This window comes from Pseudopodoces humilis, chromosome 11, assembly GCF_049639895.1.
Source record: "Pseudopodoces humilis isolate 2021_Gansu_Grassland_sample_001 chromosome 11, ASM4963989v1, whole genome shotgun sequence".
Classification (NCBI taxonomy): domain Eukaryota; kingdom Metazoa; phylum Chordata; class Aves; order Passeriformes; family Paridae; genus Pseudopodoces; species Pseudopodoces humilis.
Window position 1 is genome coordinate 10595871 of NC_142210.1, and position 27123 is coordinate 10622993.

At 38.5% G+C, this 27123-nt stretch overlaps 1 protein-coding gene across 2 annotated transcripts; it reads left to right on the top strand.

Annotated features, from left to right (window-relative positions):
* ATP1B3 (ATPase Na+/K+ transporting subunit beta 3) lies at positions 1-25447 on the top strand. Of its 2 annotated transcripts, XM_088060841.1 has the most exons (8): positions 1-279; positions 7725-7853; positions 12037-12144; positions 14051-14238; positions 14978-15028; positions 15602-15628; positions 19787-19873; positions 23136-25447. In XM_088060841.1, the coding sequence occupies exons 1-8, from the start codon at positions 171-173 to the stop codon at positions 23304-23306; spliced, it is 870 nt and encodes a 289-aa protein (XP_087916967.1). In that variant the 5' UTR covers positions 1-170; the 3' UTR covers positions 23307-25447. The 2 variants fall into 2 exon arrangements, with proteins under 2 accessions (XP_087916967.1, XP_005527116.1); XM_005527059.3 differs by lacking the exon at positions 15602-15628 and having other exon boundaries at positions 4-279.
* The last annotated feature ends 1676 nt before the right edge of the window (positions 25448-27123 follow it).

The following is a 27123-nucleotide window of genomic DNA, read 5'->3' on the forward strand; positions in this document are numbered from 1 at the left end:
AAGGAGGGCGGGATTGGGGAAGGTCCCGGCGTGCCCGGCCCCCGCCCGCTCTCCCGCCGGGCGCCGCGGCCGCAGTTACTTAGCGGTTGGGAGCGGGCGCTGGCTGCGGCTTTCTTTGCCGGGGAGGCTCTGCCGCCGGAGTGCGCGACGCGGCCGCTCCTCGCCTCACCATGTCTAAGGATACGAAGAAGCCCTTCCGCCAGAGCATGGCCGAGTGGCGGCAGTTCATCTACAACCCCAACAGCGGCGAGTTCCTGGGGCGCACGGCGAAGAGCTGGGGTAAGGGCTGCCGCGGGGATCAAGGGCGGGGCGAGGCGCCGGCGAAGCCGAGGGGCGGCGGGGAACGGGGCCAAGCACGAGAGGGGGGGGGGGGCGGGGGGGCGGGATGCGGGAGGCCCCCCGCGGGGATGCGGGGACGGGCTGGAGGGCCCCCCGCGGGGATGAGGGGACGGGATGCGGGAGGGTCCCCACGGGGATGCGGGGGCGGCGCACAGGTGAGGCGGCCCGAGCGGCCGCGGCGGCGCACGCGCCCCGGTGTCCGTTACAACCGCTGGTCTAAAAATAGCTCCGTCCGTGACAGCGGGGGTGGGGGTCGGGGGGAAGGGGGAGTTCCCGGGGCGCGTCCCGAGCTGACTCAGCGCCCGCCCCGCAACCGGTGCGGGCGCGTGGGCTCCTCTCCCGCCCGCTCCGCCGGCGGCGCCCCGGGGGCTGCCGCGGTGCGACCGTGACGGGCTTCCGCCTCGAGGTGCGGGGCGGCCCCGCCCGCGGCATCGTCCGCACCGCCCGCAGCCTGCGCGTGTCGGGGCAGCTCCCCCGCTCCAGCCGTGCCCCACGCCCCCCCCCCGCACTCCAGCGGCTCACGGAATCCAGAATGAATGAGCGCGAATTGCCTTTGTACTTGGAGCCGCAGGTCGGGGAGAGACAGTAAAGGAAAATCCCCAGACGCCCCCCCCCAAAAGTTCACGAGCCCCAATTCCAGAAAGTGATCGTTGTGTGTGGTTGTGCGTCATGGTGCTAAATTTGTTCCAGCGTAGGGCTTCTGGGCCTTTTATTTTCTTAAGGAAGCTTTAAATGAGGGTTCTCCAGTAAAGCCTGTGAGGGCAGTGTTTGTTTTTCTATTTTCAGGTAGTCATCCTATTGCTTTCTTCTGAGCTGGAAAGCATGTTATCGTAATCTGGTTACTTCCAATAAAAATATTTGGATTTTCCGAGTGTGTTTTCTCATATTAAGCGGTTGTACAAATGCTTAATATTAGGATGTTTCTTCAGCCCTCATGAGACATATTTACTGACTTCAGAAAATGCTGCGTCTCCTCCCAAAACTTGGATGTAGTTGGGATACGTAATAGTTGTGCTTACAAAACCAACAAGACTCTCAGCGTGGTGTTAAGGAACAGGCCAATACATCCTTGGCCTTGACACGATCTCAATGAATATTGATGTTGAAATAGCGAGGAGGAGCTTTAAGCGTACTGTGCATTGGGATGTGCTTTCTCTGCCGTGCCAGTGTCTCCTCTCTGTCAGGAGAGGGCCCGAGCTCTGACAGGAGTTCCCTTCCATTCAGATGGAAATAAGAGCTTGCAGCTACTCTGCCAGTTGAATAGCAAAGGATAGGAAATTTCCACTATTCTGTTGTCTAGTGATCTTTCTGTACAGGCAGGTTTCCTCAAGTGCGTGGGCTGGGTGTGTGGATTGCAGAAGTCTGGCTGTGTCATGAGGCTGAGCAGCACAGACTGTAGATATGTTAGAAATAGCTTGCAAGTTTTTCTGTTTTTTTTAAAAAAAGGTGAGGATGAAACCATCTTCTCTGTTTAAACCTATCTAGTAGGATGTTGCTTAGGATGTTCCTAGTCCATGTTAGATCAAGGCCAGTAGATAACATTTGAAGTTGAGATGACTTAGTTGGCAACTGAGTTTCTACAGCTACTTGAGAAAGTATCTATAGACAGTTTGAATAATTCTATTTTGTGTAGGAAAGTCAAGTAATTTTACTTCATTAAGAAGTTTTATTTAATAGTTTAGGTGATTGACATGTTGTTACTACTATATACCATTTCCTCAGCCTGGACATTAGGAGGTGAATGTGCAGTAACACCATATTTTCAGTGTATTTTTTGATCAATATTGGTTTGTTTTTGGCATTCCATGATTAACATACTATGCTTATTTAATTTAATTTAATTATAGCCTGTCTGTTTAGGGGCTTGGTGTGTGGCTTTCTGTTCGGTTTTACATTTTAATGGCAGGACACTAATTAGGCTCTGTTGGTACAGGAGAATATGCAGGGTTTGGTCTCCTGCTCTTGCAGTAGGGGTGTGAGCTTAGAGCTCTTTCACCGACTACATACAGTTCATTTTCTGTTGCTGGTCTCTGGGCTGAAAGGCGAGGACATAGGGGAGGAGAGCTCTGCTTGCCAGTCTGCTGGGTTGTCATGTCTCCAGGGGCAGCACGATGAGAATTCAGCTGGCTCTGATTCTTCTGTGCGTGTTTCTCTTGTCTCAAGACAGCTTCCTCACAGAAATAAGACAGGAGCACTAGAGAAACCGTTAAGTAATTATTCACAGTATGTGCATGTTTTGCCCTAGTCTGACACAGTCCTGGGGGCTTATGTAAATGGTAAGTGCAAGGCAGTGACTCTCTGTGAATCCCAATGCTATGGCATTGGAGTACTCCTCTATCTGCCATTTCCACATCAGGATTTGTGAAAAGATCAAACACAAGTGCTTCCTGTACTCATTTGTCATGTAATAGAGGTTGCATTTTAAGAGTTTGATAAAGAATTGCTTTTTAAAACTTGGTGAAAACTCTATAATAGGTCTTCTACGGGAAAAAAATTGGAAACTTTCACCTTATTTTTTTGCAGACTTGAGGGGTACTTCAGTTTGAATCTTTCACAAGTTGACATCCAAACCTACACACATTCCCCACCCTCCCAACTTCTTATATTTTTAATTATTCAGGATAACCATTTGTTGTATCAAAAGAGACAGAAAATACTGGGGAAAACTGCTTACTTGAGTCTGTGCTGTTCTCAGCAGCTAGTCCTCCACCTGATAGAAGACGTGATGGGAATGAGGGTGGGTCTGACTAACCCAGCGTTTAATCAGGTAGAGCAGAGAGAGGAGGTTTCAGCAGACTGCTGGGTGGGACTTTCCTGCAAGTAGAAGGAAGATCAGCATCTGTCTCTGCTTGTAAACACTCTGCAAGGTGCTATGTCTGCCTAGAGTTAGCAAGAATGGAGTGAGGTCGCCGTAAACGTCTTGTAGTGAGATGCTCACTACATACTCAGATGTGTTTACTGTCTTACAAGATTGTTAACTCTTTTTGCATAAGGTTACAGAAAAATAATTTGTGCCAAAAAAGAAGGGCAATATAGACTGTAGCAATACTTCATCTCTGGTCACACTAGATGTCATGTCAAATGTATAAAGTCTTTTTGTAATGCTGGTTGTGTCAGGGTATTCGAGGTAGAGGTAGCATTGCCTTGAAGTATATAGAAATTCAGACCTACTGAATTTTCTTTTGAATGCTTAGTTGTATCCTTTGGTGCACAGACATGTGTTTGTAATTACAAACAAGCAAGAACTCCACCAACAAGACACAACACCTTATTTTTCGGAAAGCTTTCCACCATGTTAATGGAAATACGCTCTTGTTGGCTGCCAGAATGAAGGATCCAGCTTTGCTTCTTTTTTTGTCTTCACTGAATTGATGGTTGGAATTCAGTGAAGAAAAAAAAGATGCTGTCAGAGTTTTAACTGCTTTTCTGACCTGGTTATTCTGTCTTCTTTATTGGTGTTTTGAGCAGGGATTTATTGTCATTTAGCTTTCTTCATGAGTACTGTAATATTAAATATTCTGGCATCACTGTCTGCCATTGCAGTAGTAGAATATTTTATTTTCCTTGGCTCAGATTGTTTTGAAAAAGCACATCTTGCTTTGTCTTGTTACAGATATCAGTATGCTCTTGTAGTACAGTAAGTGAATTTTGGGGGGGGGTGGGGTGTTCTAAATGCTTAATCATGGCATCAGACCCTGGCTTTCGCGATTCTTCACAAGTGTTGCACTTTACAGTTTTTATTGTCTCCTGAGGTGTAGCCATTTTCTGTGTGGAGCCTTGGCTTATTGTGACATAAAATATAACATGGGCTGAGTTATATTTCTTCCAAGTCTTTCTCTTCCTCTGCTGTTGCCCAAATCTGGAAAACAGTAATTCTTGAGTGTCCAAGAAATAAGATTGAAACATGATTAGTTATTATTTCATGTGTGTAGTTTTGTTAGGTTAAAGGAAGCCATCTGCAGGTGAAGTAAAACTCCTTGATGTTCCTGGTACTGGTAGTAGTCAGTAGGAACATCAATTGGCTGTTGAAATCCCATTCGTTAAAGATGCTCAAGGACAATCATGCAGGTGATAGGATCAGTGTGGCATGGAATCCAACAAACCATAAAAACAGAACTTAATTTTTGTTGTTGCAGGTAATATTGAATAGTTGCCACCCTGTTTGTGGGAGTGTTTATATTCCTGTATGTATCTAACTATGCATTACATATGGTAGATTTGCCAGTCTGATTTATGGCAGAGTCACTTGCTTTTCATTGCTTTTGCCATGTGAAGTTTGGAAAGCTTGTATTCCATGGAAATAATGGCCATGTATGTAATATCTTGCATTCACCAGAGTCAGAAATTCTAATTTTCACAGTGAAGTGTTTTGATTCCTGCAAATGAATTCCAATGAATGACAGTATCAACATGTTGGTTCAGAAATTGAAGTTTTCCAGATTTGACTTGTTTGTCAATGTGGTTAGGATACAAAGAAGTGGTTTTGGTACTGTGAAGCCCTACAAAAAGAAAAGCAAACCAAAACAGATAGGTAAATTGTAATTCAGAATTTTGTTTTTGAGCTTTTTTTGTGTTACTGTTTTGGCATACAAGATGTTTTACAACAATTGAATTTGGTTGCATGTTAGATGTGGAAGCTGTACTTTGGAGAAAATATGGAGGATAGCTTTTCACTGTTGCTTGGGTACATCTTGTTTCTTGACAAGAAATATGCTGTTATGTGAAGTTATTTTGGCAGAGTTTCTTGACAGGTTATGGCTTGCTCACTGATTAGCTAAGGATAATTAGTACTAATGGGCTCACAAAGAGCAGCTTACTCAGTTTGGGGCTGTCGGAAGTTGCAGAGGGGATTTTTGTTATTTGTTTTTTCCCTCTTTTTAATGTGGCAAAGTAGTGTAAATGGGTCAGTTTAGTGGTCAGCATTCTGCAGTGCATTTACAAGCTGTATTAAAATAAAGATTAAAAATAATCTGTGTGTGAGCACGCATGCGCTTTGCTGGGCTGGGGGAGTCTGGTGGAGCTTCAGGGCTGTGAATAGAAACAGCTTTTCCAGCCGTGTTCCTGCTGCATATCCCTGGAGGTTGGGCTGCTGCTGGGAGGGAGAGGGGCTGGGGAAGGTGCTGTTGTCACTGCAGTCTCTACCACGGAGTGGGGATCACTGTTACCCCTGTCCTGGTGCTCCCTTCAGACCGTGAGGGGTCCCCAGCTTTGTCCTGCTGCTCCCTTGCTGGGGAAGGGGTCCTGGCCCCGCTGGAGTGAGGGGCTGTGCAGATGGGTGGGGCACCAGTGACCCATGGGGGCAGCTGCTCCTCCTGGCACCTGCTCTTCAGGGTCAGCTCTGAGGCCAGGAATGCAGGTGATGTTGTACTTCAGGCCCAAAGCAGGATTCTTCTTAGGGCCATGTCTGCTTAGAACTGCACACCATGGTGCTCTGATTGCCCATGTTATGATCATCAGTTTTTTCTTTTTCCAATTAAGTTTGGTGTATTCTTTTAGAAATTAAAATATGGGTGTATTCTGAATTAATTTCCCTGATTTTCTTGCTTTTACTCTACTTGCCATGGTAGCTGCTTGTCTTGTCTTACATGTCAAGTTCTTCTGTTCCATTGGGACTTTTTGGTGAATGTCTTGGTCACTTGATGGAAAGTGTACTTTCTAGACAGTTCAGTGAAAGCATCCAGTAGTTGATGAAATTGTATGGATCAAAATGAGAGCTGACCTGAGATTTTGTAAGGGAGCTTTTTCGTTTGGTTGCTTTTGTAATACCCAGAAACATATTGGATGTATTACAGATGAAACTTTTGTAATGGGTTTTGTTGACTAAAATTTCTACTGTTTGTTTTTATGTTATTTTAGCCGCTAAATAGTTTCTAAATAACCTTAGAAATCATTCACAATAGATGCTCAGCTGTCTTGTTCATTACAGAGTAATCTTGTTTTTGTGTTTACATACTTTGCTACTTCTGATTGTTGTGTAGAATCTTACGTCTTGGTGGTTTCAAATGTATTTTAAATACCTGATCATTTTCAGGTTATTGCAGATTTCCATCTCAACATGTGAGATGGAAAACTAAAACCAAACCAAAAATCCTTTGACATTCAGCTGGTTGCTGTTGAGAGCTTTACTTGCAGTAAAGAATTTGGAAACCACATCATTATTTTAATAGATGTACACAGAATTCTTTTGGGAGAAGTAAAATGGGTACTTGGATTTTTAGCAGTCATGGGTTTCTGGGGACCATACTACACTAGAGACTATTTCAGTGCAAAATGCAAGCATAATTTCTGGGACAGGAGCCAGGGCTTAGGCTTGCTTCTGTCATCTTCCATTGGACAGTACATAGCACTGGGGTACAGCTGTGTTTGCTTTTGCTCTTTCCTTTTCTGTGAAAGGTTAAAAAGTTCTGCACTTGATTCTCTCATGTAATTAAGTGTCAGTGGTAAGATGTTGCATAATGACTTTGAAGTGCTTTTCTTCATACCCAGGTTATATCTCTGGCTTCTGATAGCACTCTTACAGCTAGAATATCCAATAAAAAATTGAATTTGTGTCAACATTTGGTTTCATTTTTGAATTGGAATGGTTTTAAAGATGGCTCTCAGTCCAAGCATTCAGTCCCTTCACTACTTTTAATAGTTCCCATACTTTTTGACAATGTCTCTGTATGTGTCCGTAAGCCTTAAAACAGAATTGCACACATTTTTTTACGTTTGTATTGAGTTAACAAAACAAGTTGAAGCTGGTACTATCTGTTTATTTGGTGAATTCAGTGGGCTTGCTGGGTCCCCAGGGAGATTGGTAAAGCAGGTGTGTGTGTTAGGCTGGATAAATCTGAAGAGAAGGCTTGGTTTGTTTTCAAAAACAAGTGGCAGAAAGCATTTTCACATTGAGAAGTATCTTGTAACAGGACGTGTGCAGGATTGCTGTGTGTGGAGTCCCCTCAAATATCAACTATGTTATTAAAGCACCAATTGCTTCTTCCCTGGTCTGGATCCAGTGTAATAATTTTATCTTTTCCCTCAGTTCTTTCATCTTCCCAACAACCAGATGCAAAGCTGAAATTCCAGTAAACAAATGACAGTTTATTTTTCTTCTAATGCACTGCTTAGTCAGTTTTGCCAGTTGTCCTATATAGCCCAAACAGTGTTTTTTAATGCTTCTCTCTTAAAAATAGACATGCTAAAATGTCCTATAAGCTCTAAGAATCAGAAAGTATTAAGAAAACCTCTTTGTATACATTATTGTGCACTGTGCATTACATATGTATTCTAGAGGCGTATTTATGACTACAAACATTGTATTGCTAATTTCCTATTTTTGATTTTCAAAATAGGTAATGGAATTAGATGAAACAAAAATAGTAATTTTTGCTTTTTCTTTACAGGATTGATCTTGCTATTCTATCTGGTATTCTATGGCTTCCTAGCAGCACTCTTCACATTCACAATGTGGGTTATGCTTCAGACACTGAGCAGTGATATTCCGAAATACCGTGACCGGATTTCTAGTCCAGGTAACGCTGTATTTATTTTTTCATAAACCTCTGTCTGGTTTAACAACTGAGATTCATTTGAGAGCTTTTTTGAAGTATGAACTACTTATGGGAAATCGTGGTCATTATTCAGTTACTTGCAGGTTGCAAAGGTAAAACTTGGTATGAGGCAGGTTATATATGTTTGTAGCATAAATTCAGGCAGTAGTTTTTTGTGTGTATGTACTAACGTTTATTGTTTTTTCTTCTAAGCTCCTGTCAGTTGAATTTGTCATGTAGACCACAATTTTGCCTGCAGATCTGCACAGCATGCTGATGTAGAAGTGGGTTCATAGTTAAATCACTTTGCTTTAAAGATACTTTAAACCAGTTCTCTTGCATCAGGTGGGAGGCCACCTTGATTAGTGTTTGATACTTTGCAGAAGGTACCAGAAGGCTGTACTGTAGGTGTGATCTGCTCAAGAGCATGTAAGGACTGTGGGACAGAGGCCTTTGCAAAGTTTTTGTTACAATATTAGGTAGCTTCCAGCTGACATGGAATGTCTGTGGACTTCAGGGATTGTAGACCTGCTACATTGGGATCCACTAGAGAAAGGGTTGTGTTTTATGATGAAGCTAAGACTGTGTAACACGTAGCTGCTGCTGAAAGTGGTCTCTTGCTTCCTTTGTGTACTGCCCACCTGTCTCACTGCTGGCTGCTTCAGGGAACTGTATGGTAAAAAAACCAGCCCTATACAAATAAAAATTAGGAATAAGATGGGTTAATACCTTCCCCAGTATAATAATATATTTGTGGAAGTGAGACCACATTTTTTAAAATACTTCTTCCTTTTGTTGAATGCAAAGCTCTTAAAATTGAACATCATATTGCAGCTGTAACCACATTTAGGATGGTACAGTGATCTTTGTGTGAGCAAATTGCAGTTGGGGCTGTGTGATAAATGTCTCTGGATTCTGAACAGAATTTGTTTTGGTGTTGTGTTCTGGCTTCTCTAAGAAGTGTCATATTGTGAGGGATTTTGAGGATTTGTGCTGTTTTTTTAGGGTTAAAATGGGACTAGATGCTGGAAAGAATAGGAAAAAAAAAAAAAGAGAGAATTAAAATAAATGAGGGAAAAAAAGGTGGTTTAGTTGACCATTTCTCTCCATGTCTGTTGTGGAAGTCAGAAGCACCTTAGTGGATGGAGCTGTGGGTAGCTGTGGCTTAATGCCGGTCTTGAGTGACATTTTTTCTCTCATACAGTTCAGGGTATTAATTTTCCTTGGCTTTGAAATAAGTCGTAAAGGATGTTTGTTTCTAAAAGTATGTATTCCATAATTAGTTTTTAACTGAAGAATTCCTGTAACATTTCTGAATTATATATATCTTTATTAACCATGTCTTTAGTAACTCATACATTAAAGTTAATCAAATTGCTTGTTTCTGTTTCAGTGTTTCTCCTTAACTCTGTCATTTTTCATTTGCAGTGAGACATGTAATGTTCCTGGCTGTAAACTTAAATTCTTTAAAAAAACCTAAAATCTACAAACAAAACCTGGATGCCGTAGGTCAAAGGTTCTGCTCTTATGTTAAACATACTTGGAAATCTCACAATTGATTTATTTTATAATTGATATCCGACTTGCTTTGTACACTGGGCTAAAATAGTATAAATCATATCCAGATGATTTTAAAATCTTTTTTGTGAAATCTGTCCTGCAGTTCTAAAATAATTAATCTCTTTTACAATCCTAGATGTGATCCTATGCTGAGGTTGTTAATTCTGTTCCTCTAGAAGAGCTCAAGTCCTGCATCTCTCACAGTCTGTGCATCAGTCCTTCAAATAGCTTTTTCTGTGGAATTTATACCATAGTTCTTAGGCAGAATGAAATTCACTGGAAGTGGAGCAGTCCCTTCTTTGTAGGATGTTTCTGACATTCCCCTGAAGCAGTAAATCTCTTCAAATTATTTTTTCATTCATTGATGACTGGTTTAGTTATTTTGTCATACCCCTTTTGAAAAATACCATTTAGGTCCTGAATTTACATTATAGTTCTGTAGATATTAATCTCTTATCCCCTAAAAGCATGTGTAAAACCCCTTCAGTGATTTTTTCAGCCCTGCTACTAATTGCCTTTTATTTTGTTGAATCCCAGTTCAGTGTGAAGGCCAGAAAATTACTGTGATGGTGCAAAGTAGTCTGCAGTCAAAATAGTGTTTGTAGTTTTATATGGCCTGTCAGTCATTAAGGCCACTACTTACGGCTTCCATGGAAATAATTTAACTGCTGTTATTGCAAAAAAAGAGGACTTATGATTTATTTGGAATCCTGTAAGAGACCTAGAATAAAAATCATTAAATTGTATCTGTTTTTTTTTAAAAAAGCTGGAAGATATTTGTTGGTGATGAATTTCTAGTGCAGATGTTTATTATTTGCAAGTTTTAAGTATTTGTAAATAATTTCTGCCTTTGGATGCAAAGCTTGGCCATTTCTGTAGGTAAATCCTCAATAGATCTGGGCTGCTGAACTACACTTTTGATGTGCTTTACAAAACCTTACTGTGATGGTTGACTGCAATAACCTGACTTTATCTTCCCATTGCAGTCTTACTTTCTTAAATGTTTATTATTTTATAAACAAGGCCTGGTGGTGGGTTTGTTTTGTTTTGGTTTTGTTTTGTTGTTGTTGTTGTTCTTGTTTTGTTGGTTTGTTTGTTTGTTTTGTGAGATTTTTATTTTCTGTCTTAAATTTAATTCATTTGAGAATCTAGTTTTAATTGGTTTTGCCAGAGGACAGGAAAACTACTTGGCATCCTAAGATGATGCAATCGATTGCTGTGTAATTGCAGCGTCTTTCTTTATGTCAAATTTGACTTTGATCAAACAATTTTAATATTCTAATTTAGAAGAAAATTAATCTGATGAAGTATTGGTTGGGTTTTGGATTTTTTGTGTTTTGTTTTGTTTTTTTTCTTTCATGCAACTCCAATGTCTGCTCTCAGCTGTACTTGAAGAGAGATGTATGGACACCCACCTGTTAATCACAGCCACAGGGTTTTTATCTGTGCTAATTATTTACAGTAAATAAGAGTTACCTTAAGGGAATAAGACAATCAGTTATATACCCTTTTTTGAACTGATTTAATCTCTGCTGCAAAATCAGGTGGTGTAGTGCTATTTCATCTGCTACAGAAGCTGTGGTGAGTAATAGAAGCATCAGGTGCCTGTGTAAGTGACAGCTCCTGGTGGCACAGGCTGGGTGTATCAGTGTGCCTTTTGCTTTCATCTGCTCCAGTGAAATCCCTCAGATTGAACTCTGCAGCTTTCTGGGCCATATGCTGGGAAGCAGGGGCAGTTCAGCTCTTGAGAGGGCCAACGCTTACGTTATTGCATGTGTGTCTTGTCCATCCTTCAGCTGAGGCTGGATTCAGCCTTTGGTGACCCATGTACCTCCTGCAGCTCTGGCTCCTGGCCATGGGTGGTTCCTGCCCCAGAGCCCCCAGCCAGCCCCAAAGGGAGCTGGAGCTCCCCCAGGGGACTCGGATGCTGTGGGGCACGAGGCAGCACCCGAGCATTGGCGGTTCCCAGCCTGGCTGAGCCGTGCCCGTGGGGCTGTGTAAAGTGTCTTGTATTCCCCATGGAACAGGTGGCACCTAAACATTGTTTGAGGAGGTGGAGGAGAAGACTGAAAACTAACTTGGCTTATCTGTTTTGACTGGGGTAACTTTCAAGCCACCTTTATGCATAATCAAATTTTTAAATATAGTTTTTCTGTGTTTCTATGAGAATAATACAATCATAGCTTCACTTTGTATTGCCTAAAGCTTTGAACTATTGCTTGAAGTGAAGGTTTTCTGGGTGTGGTTTTGGGTATTTTTTCAATTATTTTTTAAACTTAATTTGCTGTGTGTGGAAAGTGGATCAATAAAAATCTTTGATTGAAAGTGATTGAACTGCTGATTTTGCTTTTCCTAATCACTTGGGTTTGGTTTGTGAATTGCAGTTGTACATTGGGTTGGATAATATAATGCTGATTTTGATTACTGGCTTCAAACATGAAGTACCTTCCAGTACTCTGGAATATAGGGGTAATATCAATGCTTCTTTACAGATGGTAGACATCTTCCAATTATGGATATTTGAGTAGGGGTTAGAGTGGCAAAGGAAAGATAAGTAGCAACTTATCTTTCAAGTAGTTCCTAACTTGAACTTTTTCTTTTTAAGGACTTATGATTTCACCAAAGCCAGACACTGCATTGGAATTTTACTTTAACAGGAGTGACAGCCAGTCATATTCAGAATATGTTGCTACACTTCAAAACTTCCTTGAATGTAAGTTACTTACAATTACCCAAGCGATTTAGGAATCTTAATCTCGAGTACATTATTTCATTTTTTGCTTGTAGTTACTAATTGCTAATGGAGATTAATGCAAGTTCAGGGTTACCATAGGTATGTGTGTTATAAAGGTCTTTATGTTAAGAAAAAGGTGGGTATAATGCCTATATTGGACAGGGAGCCTGAGCATGAGAAATAGTGCAGTACATAATGGAGAGTTTTGGGTGATGTGGTTATTTAAATACTGTAAGATGTAGAAATTACATATGCCAAAAGAATTCAATTTAAAATTACATAGGTCTTGTATTTGGAGACTAAGTTTATCAAGACTTACCTGATTAGTCTTAATCAAAATGATTTGGTAACTGAGTGAGAATACTTTAGTCTGAAGAACTTGAGTGTCTGTTTGAAAAATGGGGCACACAAAGATGAAATTAATTGAAATTTATTGATTTTCACTCTGATACACAGTATCTACACACAGAAATATTAAAACACTGAATTTAGAACATGGAGAAAAGATAACACAGAACAAGTCTGAGGAATGGCAAAATTACTGGTTTGTCATTATTTTATGTATGTGCCTATATGTACAGTTATTCTAATAATATGGAAATCAGTTGAAAATATTAATAAGTTTAACCCCTCAGAAGTTGTAAGTCAGAATGAAGAAGGTACTGTGAAATCTCACCTGTGTGCATGAGTTGCTTTGTTAGTTACAGCTGTACTTAAATCTCTCCATCTTCATAGTTTTGGTGCCTAAAAGCTTCCATAAGTAGGCTTTTTTTTCAGAGCTCTGCCAAGGGTTCCTGGGAGGAATGCTGCATTTCATAATTGCCTGCCTCTCCTGCAGTTCTGTGGGTCTTGCATCAAGGATGAACTTTGCCTTTCTCCATTTTTCCTTGTTAGCTGGGAGCTGGGGTGTAAGGGAGGAGAAGAAACCACAAAGTATCTTAAAAGGGTGTAGTTTAACATTTGTGACGGTGTGGTCTGTGCATGTTAGAAACTCAAGAAAGTGAGAAACAACTTGAGATGTTAGTATAATATATACTACCTGATGTAAATGTAGAGGCAATTTAATATTAATTATTGAAATGCTTGCACGTTTTCCTGTGTATTTGTTGCCCGATCCGAAGAAAACACAAACAACCGAAGTCGTTTATGCGGTGCTTTATTGAGGGCCCGGGAGCCTGTGGACTAGCGTCCAAAGACAGAGCCCCATTTCACAGAAAAATCACAGGGTTTTTATATGTTTTCTACATGATTTCTTCATCATCACAATTTCTTACTTCTCTTTCGCTACCTGGTACGATTATCTCTCTGACATTTAAGTTTTTGCCAAAAGGTACATTCCTAGATTATCTCCTAGTTACACTGCTTACATTGCAATATCTGCTATATAGTTCATCTGCAGGTTACATGTGGCCTACCAAGCCTTAGCATAACTACTACTAATGTCAACTAATGCTAACTATTAACGTTTGTTACTATCTTAATAATACAGTTTATTGAACCAAATGGCAACATATTAGTGAAAGAAGCATGTGCAAAGGGAAAACTGGTTGAGTTTCCAGGTGAAAACTTAACTATTTTAGTACCTTATTGGATTAGACTATATTGTTAGTTTATAAACAAAAATTAATGAAGTTGTGATTATTGTTACAATTTAAAAAGCAGGAAAGCATTCTTCAGTAATATTCTTTATCTTTCAAGTATACTGCTACTTGTCTATAGGCTTTGAAAAAGTACTTAAGATGGATCTAAGAGACAGTGCTCTGAAAATACTTCTTTGAGAAAACTATTAAGGCAGTAACACAATCATTATTTATATAGGCATCTGCAGGTTTTGGCTACTTGTATGCTTTATACCATTGATTAACAAGGTGTTTTTGTTTCACAGCATATAATGATTCGAAGCAGTCCCAAAACATAGAATGTACCCCGGGAAAGATCTTTGATCAGAGTGATGCTGCTGTTAAAAAGGCTTGTCGATTTAACATCTCTGATCTTGGACAGTGCTCTGGGAAGGAAGATGCAAATTTTGGCTATTCCAAAGGAACTCCCTGTGTGCTTGTGAAAATGAATAGAGTAAGTGCCTACTTATTTTTCAGTTCTTAGTACAAGTGCTCCCAACTACTGCTGTATGAAAAAACTACTGTGGAAAGGACTGAAATATGTGTTTGGTTTGCTACTCAAGATATTTGCATTTCTTGAACAGTGCAATTTACTGAAACATTGAGCAATTTCAGAGATTAATATGAAGTGACCTTTTTGAGCATTCTAATACAATACAAAGTACTGGCTTTGACTACTTACATCAAAATATCTGAATCCTGTTTTAAGAAGTATATTGTTCTTTGCTCTTAATTACTGTTCTGTGAAACAGATTATAGACCACTCTGCAAAGTAAAGTGTTTTACTTCATGTCTGTGTTCCAGAGCTCTAATTAGAATGTTATGCATTCTGTAACTCTTAAACTATGAAAGGTGGGGAAAACTTTACAATATATTTGACTTTTCTATGATGTTACCTGTTACTTGAATTGTTAACTGGTTTCAGTCATTAAAATCACATGCTAAATGTAAAATAAGAGAATAGTACTTCCTGTGACTACTGTAACTGTTTTGAGTTAACCTGAGTAAACTATTTAATTTAAAAATACTTTAAATCTTAGTCCTAGTTTAAAATTGTGTTCACATAAAAATGACACTGGATAGATATATTCCCTGTATGAACTAATAGTTATTGAGGGAAAAGTTCAAATTCAGTCTATAAGAGTGGAAGGGGCGGAAAAAGTCTGTAAATATTTTAACTTTGTCTCCTTTAGGTCATTGGATTGAAGCCTGAAGGAGAGCCACATATACAGTGTACCCCTAAGGTCAGTTCAGAATGTAAGAAATAAGTGTGGTGTTTATTTTCCTTGTGATTACGATGAATAATGAAGTAGTTTATTTCACTCTTCCCTTCTTCATAGAGATTTTTCACTTTTGTTTGTTTTTCATCTTACTGTATGTCTAATTTAGTTTTAGTGTTTTTAATTTCTTCAGTGTACTTATAGAAACGTTTTCTGATTGTTCTTTTATCCTTACATGTGTTTGAACTATCTGACTTGGTTTAGAGTTGAGGAAGATGCATACATGTATACTTGTGGTCTTGTTTATTTATTTATTTATTGTGAGTTATATTTTGTTTTCCCATTTCATAACCTCTATTTTTATTTTTTCTCCATGCTGCAAGTGCACCTTAGACAATTTTATAAATGATGGGTAAGACAACTGTGTGTGAAAACTAATGTTACCGCTCAAGTAAAAGTTGCCTTCAAATCAAGTATAAACTACTTATAATAACAGCTAATCTTTGCATATTTGTCATGTACCAATGGATTTACTCAGAATGTTTTATTGCAATTATCATAATAATAATTACTTTGACTTATGGGTGTTTTTCCTAGACTGCTTGGGGAGCAGTGAAAGCATTGGTAAGTTTGTAGCTTGAGCAAGGGGCAGAGTCCTGGCTTTTAGCTTCTGGTGACTGATAAAAGTATGGGCTGGGAAATATCAGCAGTGAATAAGACAGACAATTTTAAGTGTTTCTGCCTTCATCCTAGATACCTGTGGTAGGCACAGATTTTAATACTTGATTTTTGAGGGGGTCTTGGAAAGTTTTGATCTCTCCATTACAGTCCATTGCAAGCAAATTCCTCCTCTTACTTGAGACTGATTCCTTTGCTTCCATTCACAAATCTCACATTGTTCTCTTGAATAGAATAAAACAATTGACCTCCTTCTGCTTCTACTAGTACTCTTTTTTTCTTTGACTTGTCTAATTCATAATTTTTTTTGCAATGTGATATCCCAGACTGGACAGAAGTTTTCCTCTAGCTGAGGTATTGTTAATTGACAGCGTTTCTCCATTTGTGATCACATCAAAAGGAAGGTGAATTTGCTGTTTGTAATACATTAGTCTTTCTTTTAATTGTTTTACAATTTAAATCATTCTTCTGGCTATTTCCCAGTCTGTATTTGGAGATGTGATTTCTCAAAGTTCACAGCTTTGAATTTCATTGGGCTATTTTTGGCCCGTCCTCTGTTATTTTTTTGTGATCATTTTAAAGGGATCAAGTTCTCTGAAGTGTTTTGCACTACTTACCTTGGTGCCATCAATGAATAAACTTGGATTTGCATGTCAAGTCCTTATTGAAACATGGAATAGGATCCAGAACAGTCACTTTCATTTCCACCAGAAATGCCTTGTGATGTGTTGAGAACTAATCTTCGGGTGATTCATAAAATATTGATGGCAATCCTATCTTATGATTTTATTTTTCAGCTATTTTCTGTGGATGGTTTATGAGAAAATAGTAAAAACTATACTAAGCAGATGATACTTTTTCTTACCCTTTGGGATACTTAAAAATTTATTTTGTGTGTTTTCTTGCATCTTCTTCCTATAAGTATGAAGTTCTGCTACCATATCCACTTAAAATTTTTGTGATTTACACAAATGTGATGGTTTTGAATTTTAAAATTATTAATCTTATAAGTTCTTTAGTGACTTCAAGGAAAATATTTGTCAGGCTTTGCTACTTTGAATGGATTTATTTTATCTTTATTAGCCTATTCTCACCCTAGTTCATAATAATTCACTTGCTTAGGTAAGCTTAGGTACCAGTTGGAATTCATAGTTTTTTCAGATTTACTGTTCACTGATTTTTATTTTCCTTTCATCTCTGTCTTTAAATATTTCTTACAGTTAAGAGTTACAGAGTGGAAGAGGTTGGAAGGGACCACAGTGGTCATCTGGTCCCACCTCCCTGCTCAAGCAGGGTCGTCCTAGAGCCCATGGCACAGTGTTGTGTCCAGACAGTTCTGGAGTATTTCCAGTGAGGGAGATTCTACACCTGCTCTGGGCAATCTATTCCAGTGCATAGCAAAAAAGTTCTTCCTCCTGCTCAGATGGGACTTCGGTGTATCAACCCTACATATGTTGAGAGCAATTTGGAGAAGTGTCTGCCTTGACTTTCCACACCATCTGACTTTTGAATTGTATTTTTGCTTTTACAGGTCTCTCAAATACTGAATTAGGTTAATAGCTTCTGTCTGCACATCCTGCCAGTCTTGGCCACCTAAAACATCATTTTAAGTTTTTCAATCCGTGTTCTTCAGGCATTCTCCTGTGAGGTGATTCTTTATTCTCCCTGCACATTTTTTAAATGGAAAAATTTTAGATAGATGGGTGATTTCAGAGTCAGCACACTTGTAGCTGGGAATGCTTCCGCCTCTGCCCTCATGTAGTTGAGGCTGTCATCACTGCAATTTCTGTAGATGAGGGAAGTGTGTGTTTGCAGTGGCAGACACTCACTACAGCTGGTTCTTCCTCCTGCACCCTGTAGGAACTAACCTGCTGCAGTCTTGAGAATCTCCACAATGAGAAACAAACCAACAAAAGAGTCTGTCTCTTAAGAAGTTTGAAGATTGGCATTTTAGGTCTTTAGGTCGGGGCCAGAGTTGTGCAGTTTCACATGTGCTAGAACATCTTGAAGCAGTATTTCTTTCAAGTTTTGACAGCCTTTACTGAAAACTGGTAAATTTGATGGTTTTTTTTTGGTTTTTAACTAGAGAAAAGAAAAAGGCCTGAATTCCAGAATACATATTTTTCTGCTGTTCATTGACTATCTTGACTTTGTTAGGTATCACTTCCTAGTTGACAAGAATGAAGAACGGCTGTATGAGATAAAAATGCTCTTTGTCTTAATTTCTTCTTTTCAAGTGATTATAGACCATTCCTGCCCAAATTCTTTCCTTGGGTCTTTGTATATTATTTCAGCATCTGGTAAATTCTTCTCTCTAAACTACAGTCTTAATTAAGACCCAGTTAGTGGGTTGGAAGTCTGTCCAGCTAAGTTGTCCAGTTTTTAGATTTGCTGGCTGTCGAGCAGCTCTTTGTGGAAACTAAGTAAGTAGAAAAAGTGACACTCACTAATAGACTGATTCTTGAAGTTCTTGAGCAAATGCAGCTAGTTTAGGTGGTCTTTGGTTTGCTTTTATTTAATTGTGTAGGGATATTAATTAGGACTGCTTATTCAAGAAGATCTGTACCCCCCCAGCAGTTGCAGTAGATAGGCAGCTGCATGTCGCAGAGCCTCCCTGCTATTGCACTGATAGCCTAATGCATATATTTAGTGTATAGTGATGACTGCATGTATGCTTTGTATTCAGCTGCTCCAGAAAGCACTACTCCTATTTTGTTTGCCTATGTTATTCCGTATGCTGATTATTTAATCATTATTTCAGCAATGTATTTGAAAAGTGAATATTTTCAGCTGCATGATCTTTAAGTAATATACAGAATAATGGCAAAAATCAACATATTCCTGCTCAATAGTTATATATGCAACCTCAAGGTCTGAAATACTTAATAAATATATATTAATGATTGCAATAATTTAGACTGCAAAGAATGAGAATATGGCCATATCCTAAAAAAATACTGTATTGTTCTTTTGAGGAGGTGAAAATAAGGTAAACTTGAGCTGTGGCTTGTTCTTAAATATGTTTTGATTTTACTGCAGTTGTCTTCTGAACTTTGTAGGGTATCTGTTTAAAATTACAGCTGTTGTATATGGTAACAGGCAATGAAACTTGTTAATACACTTTGAACTTGTGAATTACATGGAACAAGCAGTGATATTCTGAACTTACCTTTAGCATTTTGGAGAGGTTGTTTTAGTGTTTTAGTGACACTTCTCTTGGTTATGGCAATATATTTGATTTGTTACAGAAAGACACATTAGATGCGGGCTTTTCTAGTGGTTTGAACTTGAAGCAGTTTGATATTCTGCCAGGATATGCAGTCTTGAAGAATGTTATATATAGGGAGAGGTGTTTGTGTATTGCTATGCTGATAGCCTGTATCTGGACAGCTCAGTCATACATACATATTTTATATATTTTATGGATTGAGTAACTCCTTAGTCAGAAATTAGGCAGCAGCTTTTTTGGTAGCTGCTTCTTATTCCAGGATTTGGGGTTGCAGGGGCCAGTTGAGTGATATGGCCTGTTTCTGTATACATTGTTCCTCTCAGGTGGTGATATAACTCCAGCAACATCACAATTTTAACCATTTGGGTTTCTTCTTATCTGGCCTATATTTGAAAGATAGAGGGCACCTAATGTTAGCAGTGACACTGTTGCAGAGAAGTGTCTGTGGTTCTCTGTGAAGGCTTGAGAGGCTTAAAAACCTGACTTTAAACAGCACATGGTTCACCTAAATACACAGACATGTTTGGGGGTACTTGGGATTTTAATTATATATGGGGGGATTGGGTTGTTAAATAACTCAATACAATGAACATACTCTTCCCCCTTCCCCATTTCTTTGACACCTAAGTATGAAGGCAAGCTGTCTTTGACTTGATAGCTAAGTTTAGTACTGCTAATCCTTACTGCAGCAGATTTGTGCAGCATGTGGCTGTTTGTCATGAGAAATCTGGTTTGAGTTATTCTGTGAGTTTGTAAGTCAGTTGCTCTTTTTTAGGTATCTTGCACTTTTATCATTAGGTGATCATTTTAATTTTGTTTTCATTTTCATGTAAGAAAATGTTAACTTCTACTTCTGTTGCTATCTGCAATTACAGGAAGAAGGTGTGGTTAACATAAATTATTTTCCTCCTAATGGTGCGATGGACTTGATGTACTTCCCCTATTATGGGAAAAGCTTGCATGTAAGTATCCCTTAATGATGGTCTTCACTTTCAATGTTTAGTTTCTGTGTGCATTTAGAGTTGCTAGTAGCAGATTAATTCTGAAGTTGGAACCTTGTAATGAGGTACTGCTAAGGAATATTGCAGATGTAGATGTTGCACAGCACTCAGTGAGGCTGGAGACATGCTTTGACAGACATGAACAAACTGGGCATTGTCCTAATGGAGGAGTGGCTGCACACAGCAGTCTTGAGAGTGGCTGCTCTTTTTTGCTCATTGAAATCTTTTGGAGTCTTTTTGAATGCAGGGAAGGGCAGGAGAAGTAAACTGGGTCTTCATATTGCAATACACTTTCTAACAGTTAATCCTTGGCGTTCCTGTATAGGATATTAAGTTTATAAGTCCTTATGGTGGTGTTAATTATATTTCTTTGTGGCTCTGCATGTTATGTTTCCTGTTTGCCCCATTTTATGAGGAAGGACTTCAAGGTAGTAGATAGGTCTGGGTTTGTTTTTTAATTACTGTTGTTAAAACCCCAAACTCACTACTTTATGAACACAGAATACATACAAGTAAAACTCCAGTCTTTCAAACTCCAGTCTTCTGAAACTTGAATTTAGTTAATTTTTATTTTTTTTGCATCAACTTATCACTGTATGCAGAAAATCTGTACCTTCTATAAAATATAAAATTATATTGCCTGTTACTGTTATTTAGTCTAATAAACATTGTTCACCATTGATGATAAAGGTACTTTTTACGAATCTATTAGATCCATAGTGTATCATGATGGGTAGTTGTAATTTCTCTAAAGTGATTTTTGTATTAAATTACTCCTTTGTCAGTTAATTTTCCAGTGTACTTTATACTTGCAGAAGTTACATAACCTTTTTTATCCTCCCATGGTTTTTATTACTGAGGAAGGAGTTTGTTTTTCTTCAACATTTGCTTTCATGTTACTTCTGGATAGTTCTATATTTTCCATTTTGTTGCCATGTTGTGAATTGGTACCCCATCTGTTCACTTCAGCTTGCAAATTAAAGAGAGCTTGCCTGTGCTTCCAACAGCTGGAGTCGGTACAGACTCTCCCTTTCTTGGAATGAAAGGATAGGGAAGGAGAGCACTGCTTCCCTAAGAAATGCAGAATACAGCATCTGTGGACCTTGACATGTCAAGACCCAGTTTGTACCAAAGATGGGATGAAGAACTTTACTAACAAAATTCCCATCTTGCTGCTATGCTGATGGAAAATGAAAGATTATGAAAAGATGCTAATCAAGATAAACAGAACACATTGCTATTCCTTGCTTGAATTAGGTGACTTAGAAAAAACTTGGTTATTATTATTCTTACCCCCCACCCCCCCAGTTTTTGGTTCATTGTCCTTTCAAGTTCCCTTTGTCATGTGGAACAGGGGTTACGGTTTTAGGATTTCTCGCTTTTGTGAGGCCTAATTCTCTTAACATTAGCACAGTGAGAAAAAGAAGAGGCAGTAAAGAAGAGTTGTGAGAAGTTTGAGTATTTGACTAGGTCTTAAGGGGTCTGATTGATTTCTTGGCTATGCAACAGAATTTTTAAATTATATCAGTGTGGAACTGTTAAATTACTTTATTATGTAAAGGAGTTAAGAAGATTTGAATAAACTTGCTTCTCCTGTTCAGGTAGGAGCCAGAAAAGTACTAATATCTTACAATTTTGTGGTCCTGGATGGTTCTTTGTCTTTTGCTGCTTAACACAATGGGCACAACTCTGACCTTGGAGAATGTTCCCAATTTTAGATGATCTGACATGGTTAATGAGGATACTACTTCTCTTCCCTCTTCTTCCTCCAGATTTATTCTGAGTAAAAGTCCATTCTGATATAATCTCTTCTCAAAACATCATAGAATTTTGTGTGCCCCTTTGGAAAAACCTTGAGGGTGAGAAGGCTTCTCTCCCTGAGGAAACATGAGGATTTTAGTTACAATTTTCAGAAAACTCAAAGTGTGGTATCACAACTGGAAAGTTTCGAGGGAACCTTGCTTAGCTGCATCTCATCCCTCCCAGACTGAAGTTTATGGGAGCACAGGAAAATTTCACATCTAGTACCACTATCCAATGAAAGCAGCTACTTCAATCTGCTTCATCCTGGTGCTTCATATTAAAGATTTTAGCATATCTACTTCCATGTCATCATCCTTTGTACATGAGAGTTTGAATATTCTGTAGTGTGTTCTTTGGTAGAGAAGATAGCTTAAAACCAACAGAAATGTGTTAGAGTCTTCTAAGTTAATGAGGAAGGAAAAAGTCTTAACACAAAATGTTGTTCAATTAAAATTTAAGGTTTATACTTACATAATACTGTAGCGTTGTATTTAGTCCACAGACTTACATGAATTTTTACCTGGTAAAGAATTTTGCTTAATCAGCAGTCAGCAGTACTGACCAAAAAATATTAATAAATTATGGAAGTGCTTCATGAACATGGCATAAAATACTGCCTTAACAGTGTATAATAAGCTCTTTATTATATTAAAATAAAATATAATAATATAAGCTATTATTTATAATATAGGCACTTTACATGAGAATGCAAGTTATTCTTACTGAATTGGATGTAGGTACAATATTGTGTTGGCAAAAGAAAGGAATTGATTCTACTCTCATTTTTAATTTTTTAGTAGTCACCAGTTGATATTGTTCCACTGAAAATGACTGACCTGGAGGGAGACTGTCAGGATGTTCAAGGAAAGGTTTCTGTGTGAAGTTATTAAACAGATAACACCTTTCAGGATGGTTTGTTGCTGAGGAAGTAAATGGGATAGGGGAGAAGGGAAGCTGGTTTATTAGTATTTGTTGAGTCATGCTTTTAAAAAAAAAAACAAAACACTTTAAACCCTGCTAGAAAAGTTGCATTCTGTAGCAGATTAGCTACACCCTGCCAAACCAAACCCAAAACATGCAGAAGAGTCAATAGAACAAGTTGGAAAACACAAATTTCTGAGGTTCTTTCATTGAAGGTTTCTAGAAGAATTGGACCTAATAAAATAGAAAGGGGTAAAGTCATATGCCTCTTGAAGGCACTGTCTGTGACTCAAATTATGCTGAATATACTAGTTAAGAAATAGTATGAAGAATGTATTTCTAACCTGGGAAAAAGAAGTTTGTCTGAATCAGATTGGACTTTGAAAAGTTCGGTTCTTAATTAGCTTTTTTCCTAACTGTTCTGATGGATTAAAATGTTAATTTAATGCTAACATATTCTTGGTCTCTCAAATATTTTCCCCATCTTTCTGTTTACTAGGCTCACTATTTGCAGCCTCTAGTGGCTGTTCAACTAGCAATTACCCCCAACGGTACCAAAGAAGAAATAGCAATTGAGTGTAAGATCCTGGGCTCACCTAATTTAAAAAATCAAGATGACCGTGACAAGTTTCTGGGACGAATTGCCTTCAAAGTTCTGATGTCTGAATAGCTGGAGTAAACACTCTCCACAAAGTAAATGTTGTGTTGTCTGTTTTGGATCAGCTGGACATGCCATTCTAGGATATGAGACCACCTTGAAGAATGTTAAGGTGGTTTATGGCGTTCAGGGTAGCATAATAATATGCTTCCAAATTGTATGTTTAAATTCCCTTAAAATTAATGCCTATCCTGCTTTTTGCCTGCCCCGTTGGAACAGTGTACAGACTATAGTTATGTCATAGGGACCTGTAAATAGCTGTTTTCAAACACATAATAATGGTGACCTTTGTCCTGCTCAAAAATGTGGTTTTATCCTCCAAGTGAGTGTCTCAAGCTTAATGTGCTGTGCTCTGTAAATATTGTATTGATTTAACACTGGTTTAACTGTCATATCTCAATGCTGACACAGTTAGAGGGTTAAATAATAAATGGTACCTGATTGACATAGTGATTTCTTTGTAAGAGTAAACACCTCCAACAGAAATTGTGTGTATGGGAGTGGGTGGGTCAGTGGATGGATGGCTGTGTGGAGATGCCTTAAATTGTAGACTGGGTGGCGTGGGAGAACTGAAGTGGATTTTAAGAGTTATGGATATCTGAAAGTAAGTGCTCAACTAGTACTTTCTTGTGCTTGTCACTGTGCAAGTATTGTGTACATGTAATACTTGGTATAGAGTTTGGTGTTCTAGCTGAGGAATTGAACCTTTCTTTGTGTTGTTAATTGCTTGTAATATGTGGAGCACAAATAAAATCTATACAATATTTTGAAACTTTTTAGTTCAGAAATATCAATAGAAAACAATTTTAAAAAATAGTTTAGGATCCTGGTAACAGTTGTACAACAGAGCTGCTTGAAAGAAGTGGCCTCACTATTGTGGGAATAGGCTTTGATTTTCCAATTAAAAAATTTCTGGAAGAACCTCTGTTTAAGAAAAAAAAGGAAAAAGAAAGGATTGTCTTGATTAAACATTCTTGTTTAATTTATATATCTGTTTTGTCGCATCATTTTACCATCTCACATTTTCATCTGCTCTTTCATTTTGGACTTACTGTGAATTTCATCATCATCCATTAAGAAAATTGGTGTCATCGACTGCTTTATAGAAATACCCTGTTGACTTGGGGTTAATTACTTGCAGTGTAACTTAAAGTGCAGCTGCTAAAATGACTACAACCAGCCTGGTTTACTTGTGACTGCTGCTCACTTCGAGCCAGGCTGAGCCATGCTGTTAGGCTGACTTGGGCAGTTGAGCTGACATGCAATTTATATTACCCTTCCCCAAGGTTTTTGTGTCTTTCGGTCTTGGGGGGGTGGACTTGAGTACGTGGTTCACATTCTGATATCTTCCCAATATTAAAGACCACAGCAAATCTGCATTTGTGTAAATACCTGTATGTTGTGCTAGTTAGGCCCAAATTTGTTACTTAACAACTTTTATACCTAATTATTACAGTGGTTTATAATATTTTATTTAAACAAATTAAATGAAGGATTTCTAAAATTCAAGATTCAGTCTTAATGCCCTGCTTTAAGTTTGGGGCCAGTCTAAGCCACATTAGTGAAAAACTTTTAACAGCTGTGCAAGCCTACACTGATGCACAGTTGGAGGAAGCTGCTCTTAATGGGACTTGAACAGTGTCTTAAACCTCATTAAAATGGATTTATATTGATCTGATACCATTCAGCATGCTTTTTGTTGTCTACAAAGGAAAGTTGTTGTTCCTACAATATGCAATGAATATTTTTGTAATAATGGCATGCATTAATACTGAATGAGATGTTCTTTCAAAATATTCCATTACTAATGTTTTAAATTATGCACTTTTAGAGCTGGGATACCTGGCTTCTTGAAGATATGACTAATTGCTTCTCCGTGTATTAATACTGCCTGAAAGTATTTTAATAGTTGTGAGGGACCTTAAGTGTAGGTGTTGCATCTGACAATGAAAAGAACTAGCTTCATGTAAAAACTCTCACATTTGTGTTCACTTAGGAATGGTAAGAAGCTCTGGAGAAACACTCAGTTTTCAAATGAGCTTGTTTTTTGCAACAATTTCTCTTTTGACTTGTCTATAGACAAAGCATGAAATGGCAACTTTTCACCAGCACTTTTCAGACAGGTAAAACTCAATAAACTCCTGTTCTCCCTAGATGCTGTACAAGTGTTGTTTTGTTGTTTGGTTGTTTGTTTTTTTTTTAATTTAAACGTGTAAGGTTTATTGGGGTGAGAGGGTGGGGGGAGGAGAGAGAAAAAAACAGCTTCTGGAAGGGTTCAGCTATCAAACATGTAAAATGTATGTGGGTAGTAAGTCTAGTGTTAAGCTATTAAACTGAAGTATTTCTCATTTTTATTTCTGTGTCTTGAATAGGTAAAGAATATAGCAATTACCTGTAAACAGGTCTACAGACTATTATGATAGGATTACATTACTGTTTTCCTTCATACAAACTTTAGAGTAAAGGTTTCTTAGGCTTCATTTTAAATTATGAATAAATACTTAAATTTACTGCTATGTTACCATAAACCTGAAATGTTTTACTTTTATACTGGTCAATTCTTACTAGTAACTTTTAGTGCCTTCAAATCTGGAACAAGGACTTTTAATTTCAAACCATTAAAATTGCCAGTGTGTGTCCAAATCAGCAGAGGTGCCTTCTCCTTGCCATGGCTCACTCCCTCTGCCACCCCCCCTGTGAACACACACACAGGGTTACAGGGAAAGCTGAGGAGAAGCTTGTCAGACAAAATGAGCTGTAAGGCTTTATTTACATCCATCATGCAGTAGATAAGATGATCCCTTGAGGACAGATGACATTTAGCACTGACTGGCAATTGCTTCCGGCTGGGGATGATGCTGCTTGTAGAACAATAGTGAAGAAAACTCTTCCCTCTTGTATTAAAATGTCTGCTGCAGTAGTTCCCCAGCAGCAGAGAGAAAATTTGGATGCAAATGAAGAGTAGAATAAAGAGTTGTAGACTAAAGGAGTTGTGAATCAATGTGGAAACAAAAACAAGAGTGTGGAGGCTGAGTGTTGTGTTTTGTGTTTTTAATCCCCTGTACCATGCCTCTCTCTCAGTAGGGGATTTGGAAAGGAAAAATATCTTTCTCAGCACCAAGCCCTTCTCAATGATTTCTTACTATTTTTTAAATGCAATGTTCTCAGGAACCTGGTACTGAACCTGGATTTGCCCTATTTAAGTCTACCTCTCTGTGAAGCTTATTCATCATTACTTTTGGAGAGACTGAGTTAAATAGAGCTTGAAGCTGAACAAGAGCTTTGCATCAGAGGGTACACTTTGGTTTTAAAAAACGAAATTGGTCTCCTGTGATAGGGAAAACTGCATAATTTAAGGTTTTCTGGAAAAATCCTTGATGCTAAGAGGATGTGGGCAGCTCTGAGTATGGATTTCAAAACCTCAGAATGCTCAAAGCTTTAATCTTAAAGGTTTTTCCAGTTCTTCAGAGCTTTGATTTCCCTGCTGGTGGAATTGCTAATTGTCATCTTGGTAGCTGGACACTTTGTTAAAACACCTCAGTATTCACACTAAGTCTACCATCAAATTACTGAAGCCTTTTAAGGAATTTATATTTACAGTTTGTGTTAGTATACCTGGAAACTACTGCTTTTTTTCTTAAAAATATTCTGCTAATGTCCTCTACCATGAAAAATCTTTCATTTAGACAGATTACTTTTTTTTCATTGTATTAATAGAATATGTGAGGTATAAATTTGTTCAGAAACTGCTGTTCAGCTTTGCCTGTAGGTCAGATCTAGCTCTGAACCTGTTGGGAATAGAAAAAGCTTCACTTTCAATGGGCAGAAC